This window comes from Periplaneta americana, chromosome 14 (genome assembly GCF_040183065.1).
Source record: "Periplaneta americana isolate PAMFEO1 chromosome 14, P.americana_PAMFEO1_priV1, whole genome shotgun sequence".
NCBI classification, from domain to species: Eukaryota; Metazoa; Arthropoda; class Insecta; order Blattodea; family Blattidae; genus Periplaneta; species Periplaneta americana.
Window position 1 is genome coordinate 46984414 of NC_091130.1, and position 16798 is coordinate 47001211.

At 34.6% G+C, this 16798-nt stretch overlaps 1 protein-coding gene across 1 annotated transcript in view; it reads left to right on the forward strand.

Annotated features, from left to right (window-relative positions):
* LOC138712994 (uncharacterized) overlaps positions 1 to 16798 on the forward strand; it is a 576545-nt gene that overhangs the window by 230583 nt on the left and 329164 nt on the right. Inside the window, exon 3 of the mRNA XM_069844675.1 lies at positions 4059 to 4123. Coding sequence (XP_069700776.1) covers positions 4059 to 4123 — 65 coding nt within the window. The remainder of the gene's footprint in view (positions 1 to 4058; positions 4124 to 16798) is intronic.

A 16798-nucleotide genomic window follows, 5' to 3' on the forward strand; every position in this document is an offset into this window, starting at 1 on the left:
TATATGGAAATGGAGTTTATTACAACACATTTTCTAATTCGGACACCATATCCCTGATATTACCCCACCTCTTTACAAACTTCAGGGCGTGTTACTTTTAAGCTACTCCTCAGTTTTCAAGTAGGCCGTTTATATGTAACTGAGCATTAGGCGAATTAAATCAATGGCTTTCTCAAAACACGCTATGAAATATACCATATAAAATAATTTTTATCTCGAAAAGGAAGCAAAAATTAGCAAAATTATATTAGACTTTTTTGTTTGAAATATCTTAAGCAATAACTTCCTGACATAACAATACTTACTGTTCACTCTGTATACAGGATGTTTCCGAGGTGGTGTTACAAACTTTAGGGATGATGGGGAAGGGCACATGTATCAATTTGAGATCAGGAACCATGGTCCGGAAATGACTGAGTCGAAAGGTATAAGCAAAAATTGTTGTGTGGAAATGGATTTGTAATTTGGCACCGGATGTCTCCTACGTGGGCACTTGTCCCGATGTAGTCTGTGAACTTGCCTACTGTTCCCATTGGCTCATCCGTATTCGAAAATCAGGGCTCCATATTCCGCTCTCGTGTAGGCCTACTCCTCCATTTCACTAGGACTGAGCGACTGGACACTGCAACTTGTACACATACACTGCTGTCTACAGACGTGCATATCTGGACCGACCATGTCCGTTACACATTACGCTATCTGCATTGCTTTAGTGTAGTTTCCTGTCCCCATCCCTCAGACAGCGCATTGAATGGAATACTGTAAGCAGCCAACGTAAACAACGTCAGATGAATACAGTATGTGTAAGTTGTACTGATAAATACAAATAAATAAGGTGTACAGAGGAATAAAATTATTTTATTTCCACACTATTATTTTTGCTTGTAACTTTCGACTCTGTCATTTCCGGACCAGGATTCCTTATCTCAAATTGATGCATGTGCCTGTCGCCATCATCCCTGAAAGTTTGTAACACCACCTCGGAAACACCCTGTATATGTCATGCATGCTAAATAAGTTAGAATTGAGAAGTCACTGATGATACAAGTAGGAAACACATAAAATGCGCAAAAACAGGCGCGGTAACACAAGTGCGGTAATAATTTTTACAAAGAACAAAACTTCACTACATCGCTTTGAAGAACAGTTGCAGAGAATATGAAACATATAAATACTGAATCGCAAAAAAATTCCCCACTTTTCCAAATGTTACAATTATACAATCAATTATATCCTCATACGAATATTGATATTTTCAATATGAATTTCTCTAAATACAGAATAATTTGTTATCATATTTTACAGAATATTGTTGTTAGTTAATTCGAAACTACTTTAACACCTTATTTTCTATTTCTTTTTTTTTTCTCTTCCTCTTTTTTCTATTTTGTTTCACTTTTTAATAAAAATATGACTGTTTCCTCTTCCTTGTTTATGTTTTATAAATTACTTTGTCAATCTTGAACACTGTAATTGGGTTTTCCTGTTACGTTCAATGATAGATAGATAGATAGATAGATAGATAGATAGATAGATAGATAGATAGATAGATAGATAGATAGATAGATAGATAGATAGATAGATAGATAGATAGATAGATAGATAGATAGATAGATAGATAGATAGATAGATAGATAGATAGATAGATAGATAGATAGATAGATAGATAGATAGATAGATAGATAGATAGATAGATAGATAGATAGATAGATAGATAGATAGATAGATAGATAGATAGATAGATAGATAGATAGATAGATAGATAGATAGATAGATAGATAGATAGATAGATAGATAGATAGATAGATAGATAGATAGATAGATAGATAGATAGATAGATAGATAGATAGATAGATAGATAGATAGATAGATAGATAGATAGATAGATAGATAGATAGATAGATAGATAGATAGATAGATAGATAGATAGATAGACAGACAGACAGACAGACAGACAGACAGACAGACAGACAGACAGACAGACAGACAGACAGACAGACAGACAGACAGACAGACAGACAGACAGACAGACAGACAGACAGACAGACAGACAGACAGACAGACAGACAGACAGACAGACAGACAGATAGATAGGTGTGGGGGGTGGATGGACGGACGGACGGACGGACAATTCATGAAGAGCTAGTGAATTTTCAGAAATGAATTCAATTTCCATATCCGATATTACTCCGTTTTGAATTTCGCTAACAGATTTTCTATGATAACGATTTTGGAGACATCTGACAGAAACAAGCATATTCATAACCTCGCGGTTCGGCTCACTTCTTGTGTAGCATTACTCATCGAGGTGTATATACGGGATATCAATTAAACCGGAACCAGTCTGAAAGATCCAATTACTTAATTGCAAAGTACTCGTCGTTGGAAATCAACCAATCAACCAGAATTGCAATTCGTGTCATCCAATTAACACATCGCTTTCGGTTTCCCTTTTCAGTTACCGAAAATGAAGTCACAAAAATTCGATGCAGATAACAAAGACACTGCTCTGTTTTAATATAATATGTGTAGATTGAGTTTCTGTTATTTCAATACACTATGACCAGACGTAATATACGAAAGGATTATGGCTCGTGTTAGCGTGCCTATGTTGGGAATCATTACTACATGAATGCTTGTAAGTTGTAGCCGTGATAGCCTCTTTTTTAAGGGCAGATCTGACATCATCTTCTAAGTCTCGGCCTCCCCAAAGATCTTATTCCCTCCGACCTTCCAACTAACACTCGATATTCATTTGTGGATTCGCCCGTACATGCTACATGCCCTGCCCATCTCAAAAGTGGCGTTGAATGTTTTTAATTATGGCAGGTGAAGAATAAAATGCATGCAGTTCTGCGTTGTGTAACTTTCTTCATTCTCCTGTAACTTCATCCCTCTTAGCCCCAAATATTTTCCTAAGCACTTTATTCTCTATCACCCTTAGCCTCTGTTCCTCTCTCAAAGTGAGAGTCAAAGTTTCACAAACATATAGAAGAAGCTTTCAGGGATATTTGTTCAAACATTTTCGTCCAATACAACATTTCGTCCAAATTTCTGTGACCAACACATTGAAGTCCAGTAGAAGAAGTCCAAAGCATTTTCATCCAAGAGTAAATTTCGTCCAGAAATTTTTAGTCCACAATTTAGTCCAATATACATATTGTCCAATCGTGATTGATTTTGGATGTTCAGATACTAGAAGCACATTTTAAACAGATGCCAACAATAGAATATCAAATAATGGAAAACTAAAAAATGGCAGAGCAGTATCTAAACTACGATGAGCCAATGTAAGGAACAATTTATTGGAACTTTTGGGATTACTTTTGTACCCATAAAAGACTTAATTCGTACTTTTGATGAACTAATGAACGACCTGGATGAATCTGTTGTGCAATTTGCTACATACACGGAAACAGTGTACATTCGAGGAAGGCCTGCACGTGGCTGACGAAGAGCTATTTCTCCTCTTCTCACCCCAGATATATGAAATGTTTACCAACTACTTCTGGTTGGGAGGCAAAGAGCAAATAATTCAGTGGAAGTTTTTCATTCAAAGATAGGAAAAGTTGTAGCGACACATCATGCAAACATTTGGCGCTTTTTGGAGAAAATTGAAAAAATACAGGCCGAAACAGAACGTACAATTCCACACATCATCGGAGGTCATTTACGTTATAGTCCACCTGTTGCCAAAACCTATATCACGAATCAAGAACGCGTAGAAAATATTGTTAGGCATTACGATGTATATAAAGAAAATGGACAGTTCAAACAGAACTTGAGGGCAATTACATTGAGCACCTCCTATGAACAAGTGTTCAGATCTCAGAAAGTATGTGTCGTAGAACCCATCTTTATTAGACTTTTTTTCTTGTTTGGATGCATACTATCACCTCCTAAAATATTGGATACTTTTTTAACACCTTGTATTCATATGGAATGTATATTTATTTATTTGTAAAAAATGGAAAATAATTTCAGTTACTATGAAGACAGGAATTCAGTTCTATAAGATAATGCAGTTTTATATTTATTTTTTGTTCTCTTTATTGCAGGATGCGATTTCGAGGGCAGTCCAACACGATAATGGAGGTCCAGCAATCTCTTCCTCTTCTCTCAGGTGAGAATTTGTACCACTTGAATGTTCTAGGATATAAGCTGGCTTTTTTTATGTTTAAATCAAATAACTCCTGAGTTCTTTATGATGATCGAAACAATGAAAGAATATCCATATTTTTTAATGAAACAAATGAAGATTGCTCGCACAGAATGTAGAAGACATTTCTTTCTTTTTTTTTTTTCCAACTGCAAGGAGCTTCTGGCTGTACAGAAGTAATCAAGTCTGTGACGGTTTAAAACATGTGATACAGTCAAGAGTAGATTGTGCTTGCCGTCATTCGCACGTGTCGACACCAGAGGGCAAATTAGCTTTGTTATTACTTTCTGATTAAAAAAAAAATCGTTCTGTTCGCCATTGTCAGAATGAAAATTGACAGAATGAAGCAAAAAAAGGCTTTAGCTTTTAAGTTATAAATTCAATTTTCTGCAACGCGTAAAGGATTTAATGTTCGAAACTGAAGTAACGCAAAAATAATTATTAAAGATATTTTTTACGTTGTGTGGGTTTATTGTAAATATAAATTGATTTTTATTGAAGAAAGCTGCAGTGAGTACAGCCACGGGAGTTTTATTTTATTAATTTACTGCAGAAAAGAGAGACGCTGGTAGGTATTTTACATTCTGTGAATTAAAATGTTGTCCAGTACTGAATGTAATACAAAATTTTCTTATAGATATGGAGTTCTGAAAACGTATAGGAGAATCGGAGTGAGAATTTATGTAACATATTTCTATATCCAAAATTAGAACCAGCGTTTATTTATACAGCTAATTTCCCCAAGAAATCAGCGGTCTGCTTTATATTCACGTAGGCGTCCCTTATTCATTCTAATTACTTGTCCATACTATCTGTTTTTACACTAGTTTAATGTTCTTCCACACTAATTGTAGCTTTGAAAAATGCAACAAAACCCAATATGACTATAGTACGGTTCGATATATCGTGGATTCGGATAAAACGAGATAGAGAATATCTCCACAAAAAAAAAAAAATATCAACATTGTCAGTGAATATTGTTTCGGTGAAGCTCTTTACTTTCGCTGTAAAATACAGTCAATTCGGGATACAATGAACTCGGTTATAGTGAGCATTCGGCTATAGTGAATCTAAGTCTTTGGTCAAAACCCGCATACATTAAAAAGCACATTAATATTTCCGTTTATAGTGAACCCTCGCTTCGGTTATAGTGAACTTAAAACTATAACTTTCCCAAGACAATGTAATTTTAAAATGGCCAAAATGGTAATTTATAAAGCCCTTTCTCTTATAAACTTCCAAGAATATGTTCAGAATAAAATATCAGACCTTCTACTCCTTAAGTGTATTGAAAGACAAAGGATTCGTTCAGCTTCCTGGACAGCTGGAAACATGTTAAAGAGAAGACTGTACGCAGTGAGGGATAAATGAAGGATTAGTTCTGACCCCTTTAAAAGAGGTTATTAGAAGAATAGGAAGAGGAAGTGTTTTCTTTTGTAAAAGGGAGTAGAGTGATGACCAAAGGGTAAATACAAGAAGGATAGTCCTCAATCCTTCCTCCCGCATCTTTGTAAAAGTGAACCCGGGGAAATTCCAAGGCTGAGTACATAGTAGCATATCTCTAGTGGGAAGAGGTGCGAAATCGGTCAGTGCCTACTACCTATATGACCAGATTAGATTCAAGTTTCGAACTGTGAACATCAGGATGTCGAAGCGTAAAGTGTTTAATTTGGAAGATAAAGCGAACATTAGTACTGATATTGAACGTAGTCTGATCCAAAGGGACATTAATACTGTATGTACAGCAACGTAGTAGTGTAAAAACAGACACTTCGGTTTTAGTGAACCTCGGATACAGTGAACTTAGTATGCTGGTCCGCAGAGGTCCACTATAATCGAAGTTGACTGTACTATTCTTGTCAGTTGCTTACACGTGATCTGTGTATTAAAACAATTGTTTCATACCCGTTTTAAACTTTCGTTCAAATACACACAACAAATTAGTCATGAATTACAGTATTATATACTTTTTTTATATACATTTTTCGTGGGAGTAAAAGGTGTGCAGTGAAAGATGTCCAAATTCCTACCACATAAATCATTCATTATCATTCACGGGACGAAAAGATTTTATTTCCAAGTTTTTCTTAGTGTGGTCGCTCATTGTTGGTCGTACGTCTTTAAAATCAGCAGCACGTTTTCTTCTTTATTTCATCGGCGATCGATCCACTCACTCGGCGACGACAGCACTAGTTTCTCGCCGAGTAGAGGGTCTTTAACACATCCTATCCTGAAAACTTTTCTCTCCCGCTTCAACAAGTTATCTATGCTCGGTGAAACCTTACCAATACGAGCCTTGAAATCCTCCATGACATACCTATGGTTTCTCCAGTATATGGCCGCTCATGAACCCACATGGAAGCCACATGTTTCTCCTCCACACTGAAAACTTTCGTATTCGCCTCGCCATCTTGCAATTTTGGAATGGCTGAGAATTTCCGTGTGTTATGGTTTCTCTCATGTCCGCAAGATGATTCCCGCAATGAGCACACCTCGAAATAGTCAGCTAATGTCATACGAATATCACCGATATACCAATATCTTTCATGCACAGAGTTGTTTTGCAGATAAAAAGGCAGATGTAGTGGAACATTTCGCCCACTCTGTAAAGTATAAAGCAGAACAATTGAATGCTAATCCAAATTAAATTCTCACTTTCAAATGACCAGGTGAAATAGTCTTTCATTTTTATAAACTGATTTATGTTTTATACTAATAAACGTGCAAAAGTCGTCTAATTTTCGTTTTAAAGTTTAATTACATAAAACTACTTGTAATAGTGCGTAATTTTGTAGTCCGTTTTTCTCGTCCTCCCATCCCTTCATTTTTAATTTGTAACGTGGCATACATTTCCGACAGTCGCGTTATATCGGATTTTTACTGTATTTATTATATTTCTCTCATATTTAAGCTAAATTTTTGGACACATCTATGTAAATTTTTCGGTTGAAGAGTTCTAGAAATAAAGAATATTTTAATTGCTCGCAAAATAATAATTTCCTGGACTTTCATCTGTTCCAGATTTTCACATTATGATTCTGCCTGTGAGCGTTGAAACTGTTTAATTATTTTTTCACATCGCTTTATGTGATTTATAATAAATTGCAAGCCAAATAATTATATATATTATATAACTAAGTAACTTAGTTTTGGTCTTAAGGATTCTACGTCTTTTGAATCACAAACTTTCGTTTTAGTTATAGACAGATAAAATTCTGATTATAGTCTCATTATTAAATCATAATGTTAATATTTTCAATATGAATTTCTCTAAATACATAATTATTTGTTAATGTATTTTACAGAATATTGTTGTTAGTTAATTGTATTCATGTTGTTCACCGTCTTACACACACACACACACACACACACACACACACACACACACACACAGGTACACGAATAAACAGATGTAGACGCACTGGTTCTCTGAATAGTGAACTGTTGACTTAAAACTACCTTTCTATATGAATCTACATGATCGATGTACACCTAACTTGCATTCAAAGTAACCAAACCCAGGTCTATACTTATAACCAATTTCTTCTCATCATTCCCATCAACACAGCTACAACACTCCGACTCTATGCGGCAAATTAAGGAACTAAGCAATAATTAATATAATGTTAGGTATCTGTTGCTGAAGGCATTATAGGCTATTAAGGAAACCTTTTTATTGTAAGTATAAAAATTGAAGAACGTTATTATGATTATAGTAAAGAAAGGAAATTACTCACAGAGATTATAAGGTTAGATATGCATAGGAGTGTTCGTTGTTGAAAGAGAGAGTGAGCATAGCTAGCAATGCAGGTGCATTGGTACTTATTAGGGAAATCTGCCGTGGTATAAGCAGGGTGAGATTGTAGCTTTATGTGGTTAATCAACCAACGAATCGCAGTGCAATGTAAACAAACCAATTGCCGGAGGACAATGCTGAGATGAGCAAAACTAACTGCCGCTCTCGCTCGCTGTTTGTTGCATTTGTATTTCGAGTCTCATCTCGTCTCGTCTCGTCATCCCGTGCGCTTCGAGTCTTGTCCATCATTCTCGAAATAGTATTTGGTCGGAGTGGAAAGATTTCGTAACTTTGAATAACATACATCATTGAAATAAATAACATTATAAATGCTTAAAGAGACAAAAAGACAAAACAGAACAGTCTCTTAGTTATCAAAATGTTCTGGTTATATTATTATGATATTACCTATGGTTATATAAATAGGAAAAAAAATTCTCAAATAAATTTGCATTTCTAAGAAACATGAATCATAACTTTAATATCTTTTTACTTGATATTGCACACTTAATCTCAAACATATGAAAATAAAATTCCTAGCCTTTTAATAAGGGCCTAGTAATTAAATAAAGACTGGGGAACTGAATATTGTACACTGAATTGTGGAGATAATGTTTCAAATAGGCTACTTGATTGTTTATACATAGTTGGGCCCCACGGTCAGATAAGGTGCAGCAGATAAAAAAGGGTCCCTGTTTTGTGGGCATAGTTGCGCCCCGTTCCTATCAGGTAGAGAAAAGGGGATGGCATAGTTGCGCCCCGATGAAATAGGTAGAGAAAAAGACATTAGGGAACTCGAGCCTCGTAATCAACCAACCTTATTGATTTCTTATTCGATTTAACATTTATTAAAATGAACACATGAAGTTGGCAGTACTTTATTAACTGTTTTTCTACTGTTTATGCAGTGATTATCAATAGCCTACCGTTAAAATGGACACCATGAAGTTGGCAGTACTTTATTAACTGACATATTCAAAGGAGTGAGCCGTTGTAATATGGGGCCTTAGGAGTCTTGACATTTTATTAGTGATTTTCACACCGTCTGTGGCGTATAGTGAGGTTAATTTAAAATGAATGTTAAGTTTAGTGAAAAGGGTAAAGAGTTAATAATTCACAATGGTTCTAAGTTTCAATTTTCGAAACCCTGTACCGTAGGGTTAAGATATCGTTGTAGAAACAAAAATGCAGTTCATTTATTGTGTGTGATCAATAAAAAAGTGTTATTTTAAATAGCAAAATTGATCATATGCTAGGCACTGATTTCAATGCAGCTATCACTGTAATATTTTAAAGTAATTTGTTTATATTATGACAATCAGTTTCGTGTGTACTATGCCCATCGGGGTGCAACTATGCCATGTCCGTCCTGCTACCTGATTTCTTCGGGGCGCAACTATGCCATGCCTAGGTGTCCCAATTGACCACGGGGCGCAACTATGCCATACCGTATAATAGTTGCCAAAGTAGATAAAAGTTCATTCAGGTATAAACAACTGTGGCGATTCAAGGCTCCTTGACGTTCGGGACTTCGGGAGTGATCAATCTCAACGTCTCGAAACACTCACAAGCAGTCTTTACGTCAAGGACGCGACATATAGAACACTGTCGTGCGGGTTTTCGGCTTTGCGGGCGCTGTTAGTCTTGCTTTCTCGATCGTTGTTCATCTCTACGTTGAATCCTACACACGAGAAACGTATTCTCATTCAATTGCTGCGATAACAAGACATTTCAGTCGTAACCTGGCCATACCTTAGGCTTGACGTCATTCATGACGTAACGACAGTATAAGCACAACTAACATAATATTCTCATGTTGTGGTGTGGTATAAATTCCTACCTTTAAATAAGAGCTAAGGCTGGTTCACAATAAACCGGGAACGGAAACGACAACGATAACGAGAACGGAAATAATGTTAAAATAAATGTATTTAAATGTGAGCATTTACAATTAACTATTGTGAATGCTTACATTTAACTACATTTATTTTAACATTATTTCCGTTCTCGTTTCCGTTCCCGATTTATTGTGAACCAGCCTTTACACACCCCTTGTCGCCCTCTCTATTACAAGCCAAGTTGAGAATAGGACTTGTAGTAGAATTCAATTACACTAAACGAGAAAAATTGCTCTCTGGGAGCTACTGGGATCTGACAGCATCAATTATGCAATTCGTTTGGAGTTTTGTTAGCAACAGAATTTGTCGCGCAGTGATACAGCTTCATCGTCAGGTGGCGTCGTCGAACCTGCTGGCCAGCGAGCCATCTCAAATTGATTCCGCGTTGGCGTGGTAGCGGCCAGCCCCATATTTGCATGCTTGATTATTCTCGTTTTATTTGATCTCCAGCTGCCTTTGCTTCTCTGCCTCCCCCTCACGTATTGAGTGAAAATTGACTTACTGCCGCTGTTGACCTTGGCAACGAGGTTATCTAGCCTACAGCTCTCTCTTACCGATGTCAGTGTGAAATGAACTTGGATGCTGCAGCCAAAACTATTGTCTACACCAACATGGCACAAAATACAGGGTTACTACAAAAGAAACAGACACTTTCAGTGTTGTATAAAACAAAAAAATGCATCGATATATCGAAATGCATTTTGCGTCGTTAGGTAGAGGAATTGAGGAACTTTCTGTACTACCACAGTCTAGTATATACAGTCACGAAGCTCAATACGTAGAGAATATGCATTCATAGATAGTTGCTAACCACTAGGATCGCTACTATCGCCTCATCACAGACAATGCGAAATAGTACCGGCACAGTCTGTTGTTCCTAATACCCTCACAACTCAAGCTTCGTGACTGTTTATACTAGACTGTGGTACTACTCTACTAAATGCTGCGCTGGCTAAACCATACTGATAGCTAAGGTAGATTGAGAGAATTATCTGTGCCAAAATCCGTAAAAATTTTTAGAACGAATTATTATTATTATTATTATTATTATTATTATTATTATTATTATTATTATTATTATTATTATTATTACTATCTCTCCTATTTTTAATCTTCATTGACGACATTTTCAAAAGAATAAGTTCTGACTATCTATTGTTCGCTGGCGTTCTTAAAATTCTTCGAAAAATAAAAAGTAATTTCTTCAGGAAGATATTAATTCAATTAATAATAGGTCAGTTGATAACGGGATGATGATTAATGAATCCAAAACTTACGTAATATCATTGTCACGGAAAAACTCTACACTAAAATATAACTGCCATCTAAAAAATGTATTAATTAACAGAAAAGATTGTATTAAAGATCTGGGTGTATTAATTGACAATAAATTAAGACAGGGAGATCAAAAACCCACTAATTCCAATTTTTCACAAAAGTGAGTTATGGGTTGGATGATGCTTTTTAGTTTGTCCCGCATGCGTGGAAGGCAAGAATACACTAATATCGACATTCATCTGCATTCTGGAGGCTGTTTTAAAACTCGTGGAAGTCAGAACTTCACATACTCCATGGAATAAGAGCGTTTTTGCATTCCAAGCTTAATTTCCCGGTAGGTGGCAAAACTATCGCTGAACCAGCTGAGTAAAGTGATACGGTATTCAGAATCTCACGAAAATCTATGAAATCCATGTAAGTAAGACTATGAAAGACACAATGTGGAGTCGGTTTAACTTCCAGAAACGCAATACAGATGCATCATTCCCCAGTCAACTAAAGTTCAATTCAGCATTGCCATTGAAGGAAGAAAGCAAAAGGACTTGCAAAATGTAATGCAGTTTATTTCTGAGGAAAGTAGGATGAATTACCAAACTCTGTTTGCGGACAGTAATAATCTAGAATCTAGATGCACAGGAAGAATGAGAGTGAGATAAAAAACAGAATCTATAACATGAATCAGACTGTGTTGACATTTTAATATTGTTTGTGGTTTTATTTGTGTATTTTGATATGCTTTATGGAAATTTGTGATTTTCTGTCTCATATATTTGAAATTTAAAAAATTGTAGCAATGTTAATCTTAATAATAAACTTCCATTTTTCTCGTATATTCCTATGTTTCATAAGGGAATTATGATATACTTATCTTTATTCTTCATATGGCTCATATTTATTCACTTTTATTAATTCACTAGCTGTACCCGTGCGCTCCGCTGCACTTACTAGAAATAAATATAAAGTACTTACATAATTAAAATAGAACATTGGGTCCAGGGAACATTCGTGTTTGATAGAACAATAAATCGTTTAATATGGCACTTAATTTAAATTGTATTTATATAATTAAAATGCTATCATTTTGGTCCAGAGACCACTCATTTGGTGCAAATATAATTCGTTTAACATTTTTCTAAATTAGTCTTGAATGCATTCCTTAATAAATCAGTCCAAATTAATAGAGTTGATTGTGTACGAAGATCTTTTTTATGTTAACCCTACTGTGTATCTTTTTTTTTTTGTTAAGTTTATTTTATTCACGCCTTAATATCTGTGGTCATGTCGCGTGTTTAGAATGTGTGGGTATATCAGCAGGCCGTTTTTACTCTTGTTGAGTTCCTATTTATATTGTGTGTTGTAGATGGCTTGTGTTCATGTAACTAATTATAGAATTTGATTAATGTTTTTGGTATTGGTAACTGAGGCGGTGATGAATAATGGCATGTATCTTTCCAATCCGGCATTTGCCTTTATGACTAACGGAAATCATGAAAAACCTCAGTCAGATTGGTCGGCCACGGGGTTTGAACCCGGGACCCCCGAATGCGTGTCTCAAATGCTGCCGCCTGAGCCACTCTCTCGGTTGCATATTATTGTTTATGAAAATAAAAAAATGAGGTACCCTACATAAATATTATTTTAAGAAACACAGGAAACGAATATGGGTAAATTATGAGCGCAGGAACGCCATTTCATGATACCTTTTAAAATAACTTAGCTCCAGTAATCTCTATGGTAAAATGAGTGTATAAAATTAGAGTAGGCTATTTTATATGGACCAAATAAAGTTGTAATAATCAAGTTATACAATATTTCGGCAGAATATCAAGTTTTCTTTTCATCTTACCTCAGTCCTCATTTGTAGCATTACATCCATCTAGAGAAACTACAAATTTCAAATAGTGAAGGTTAATTAGCTTCTGAGATTACTTCATACAAACCGTTGCTTACGAGATTATACAAGCTGGCGCACAGCACGATCGAGAGTAGGTCTCTGAGAGTCATGACAATTTCTGCCGCTAGGTTCGCCTCGCTGTGCTAAGAAATGATGAATAGTTCCATTACTAAGCATTGTGTATCGTGAAAATAGTTTGATTAATTGTGCATTATTGATCGAGTACGAAAATTATAAATATTCCAACATATTACAGTCTTATTTGAGATTTATTAATGACTTGTTAAATATCACTATGCAGATTTTCAGCGTCATTTAATGGAATTTACAATTTTGTTTCCCGAAAGTCTGAATTTGTTGAATTAAAAATTTTGCTTCCAAACTACATTGTTCATATGATTAATTTACTTTGGAAAGTTGATTGTTTTCAGTTCCGTGTTTTTCCTTCAGATTTCGTTCCCTCTAATTTGTTATAATTGCTGAAAGTGAACTACCGGCTTCTGCTACTTTCAGACATCATTATTATTATTATTATTATTATTATTATTATTATTATTATTATTATTATAATCATCATCATTATTATCATCATCATCAAAATAAACTTAGCTTGTCTTGCCTTAAGGCAATCAGTAGCGTTATTCGAGGAAAAGAGTATGATTTATCATATCATTTATAGTGACGAAATATTCCACGACAATGGTTAATTATTACTTCTGAATATTAACACATATACGATTTGCATTATTTAGGATACAAGATACGCAGCAATGCGATTTTAATGTTGAGAATGCAGAGTTTAGTATAACGTACTCTCCTCATCCCCCAAGCCAAATCAAATATTATTATGAGATTACGAGTAATAAATAAATAAATAAATAAATAAATAATAATTACTACAAATTATTCGTTGTGATAAAGTACAATTATCACTGCATGGTGTACCGAAAATTTTACTTTCTTTTCATTAAATTGACATGTCATGCATGAGTGACGACAGAAAACAGCTCAGGGGAGCGAGATTCAGACATTACTAAAAATGAAATGGGGATCGGGGAGAGCAGTTGCGTATGTGCCTATGGGCGGCAAATTCTGAAAAATATTGTCCCTGAGATTCCTGAGATATTTGTTTATGTTTTGGGAAATGGTCAAATTCGAAAACCATTTCTAATCACATATATTGCAGTCTAACTTTCTAATTAATTTAATTCTAACGCCTAATTTAAAAACTGTTTACACACACTAAAATATCATAGCATTTGCTATTACTACCCACTACTGGATTAATCTTGCACAGGATTAGGGACCGATGGTGGCGGGCTTATGTGAGGGCGGCAATGAACCTGCGGATTCCTTAAAAGCCATTTGTAAGTAACAGGTTAATCAGCAGGCCTATTAGATATTTATTTCACCGCTGCAAGTACTAATCATGTATTGTGACTGCAGTTTGATTTAGTAAAAATCATAACACTTCAACGTCAATATATTTTTAAAAAAGGAAGGGATAAGTTAGGCCTACTTACAAATGATTAAATTACGGAGTCAGAGAAATGGAAGATAATACAGTACTTTAATTCATTGGAATAATAATAATAATAATAATAATAATAATAATAATAATAATAATAATAAATGAATACGTGAAAAGGGTAGACTACAGTGTTCATGTAAAATATATTAAGTTTATTTCATTATTTCCGAAAAAGGTACGGTGTATGAATTGAACAACAGAAAGGTAGTACCTTAGTTTATAAATTTTAATATCTTTTAATATCAAGAATGACAACCTTTTATTGTAATATAATTGAGACGTAGAAGTTTGGAAATTACGTCTATTGTCCATAAAATATTGTACGAAGCATTTAATAAGCAATGGTGAGTCCTTTAATTGTCCCAAATGTCAATGTCATTTAAGTGTTCTGCTATGAATATTTAGTATAGAACAGCGCTCCTAGCGGCGGAATTGGCATTACGAGGGAAGCACTTCAGACCCGTATTTCAAGCGCTATGCGCCAGCTTGTATAATCTCGTAAGCAACGATGCAAACACACAAAATATTCTCTGTATATTAATATTGATAAACGTCAGGGCCGTCTTAAATAGACGGAGTCATTTGTTTTGATTTCATTGTAACCATCGTCGTCGTTCCTGCAATAACTCCTATGTCACATATCGATTTTCAGATTTTTGTTCTACTAAATAACTTAATGATGCAGCAAATAATACAATCTACTATATGTAACTTAATTATATTTCTTTCTTTCGAAAATATAAGAATTCACGATCTCCTATGCACTACTGCCATGGAATGAATAAATCTGTTTATCTTTCTACTAAAAAATTTAATATTTTGCGCCTAGAAGTTACGGAACAACGACACTATAATCTGAGGCGGCGGTGGAAATGTATTGTATTGTTATTTTAAAACTCTTGTATATCCTTAAATATCAGTCAAAATTTTGCCTGGGAAATCATTTTTAAAGAAACCTTTGTTATGTAACATTTTTCACAAAAATCAATAATAAGCGAGATATTTCGGTTTATTTAATTCAGGCCCCCCTATAACCCCCCTTTTAAATAAAGTATTTTGAATGCCATATAGCCTAAAATCTAAGTTACAACGAACTTAATTTATATTTCAGTTTTCATCGAAATCCGTTTAGCCATTATCGCGTGAAAAGGTAACAAACATCCAGACAGACAGACAGACTTAAATATCAGTCCTATCAAAATTTTGCCTGGGATAAAACTTGTCGGAAATCATTTTTAAAGAAACTTTTGTTATGTAACATTTTTTCACAAAAATCAATAACAAGCGAGATATTTCGGTTTATTTCATTCAGGCCCCCTTATAAACCCCTTTTAAATGAAGTATTTTGAATGCCATATATCCTAAAATCTAAGTTACAACGAACTTAATTTATATTCCAATTTTCATCGAAATCCGTTCAGCCATTGTCGCGTGAAAAGGTAACAAACATCCAGACAGACAGATATACAAACAAAAATTTCAAAAAAGCGATTTTCGGTTTCAGGATGATTAATTATATATGTTAACACCAATTATTTTTGGAAAAGCGAAAATTACCAGAAAAATTTCGCTTACAGATTTATTATTATTATAGATACACTCTGGAAGTCAGAAAATTACTAACTCCATCAGTGTTTATTTCAAATTGTAGCGTAAGATAATGTAAAAATTGAGGTTTTTAAGTATTTAATTGTTAAAAAATGTAATTTTACATAACAGTAATAGGTAATATATAATATTTGAAGTTATTAAGACAGATGATAAGTTTTTTCTCTCTCCTGTAAAATTTGGTTTATTGGAATTAGGGAGTTTTGGGTTTCCCTGTCTCAATTGTATTTTTACAACCACATTGATTATATTTATAACCATGTAATAAGAATGTTAAGAATAATTCGGTCAATTACTTATTCCTTTTTCAACACCTGACTCTCTTTTAATACTATACTATACGTTAGTGAGATCGAAACTCGAATATGCATCTTTAGTTTTGAACTCTATTACAAGTACTGTTTCGGCAAAGCTGGAAAATATTCAAAGGAAATTTATATCATTATGTTCGTACAGATTTCTGCCTAATAACTCCGGGTATAACTATGATAAAAAATGCGACCACTTTAAATGTCGAAGCTTGTATGCTAGACGTCATGATCTCGATTACTTATTCTTATGTAAGGTCCTTAAAGGTGACATTAATTGTCAATTTTTCTAAAACAGTGTCATCCTTCGTATTCCTATGAAGGAC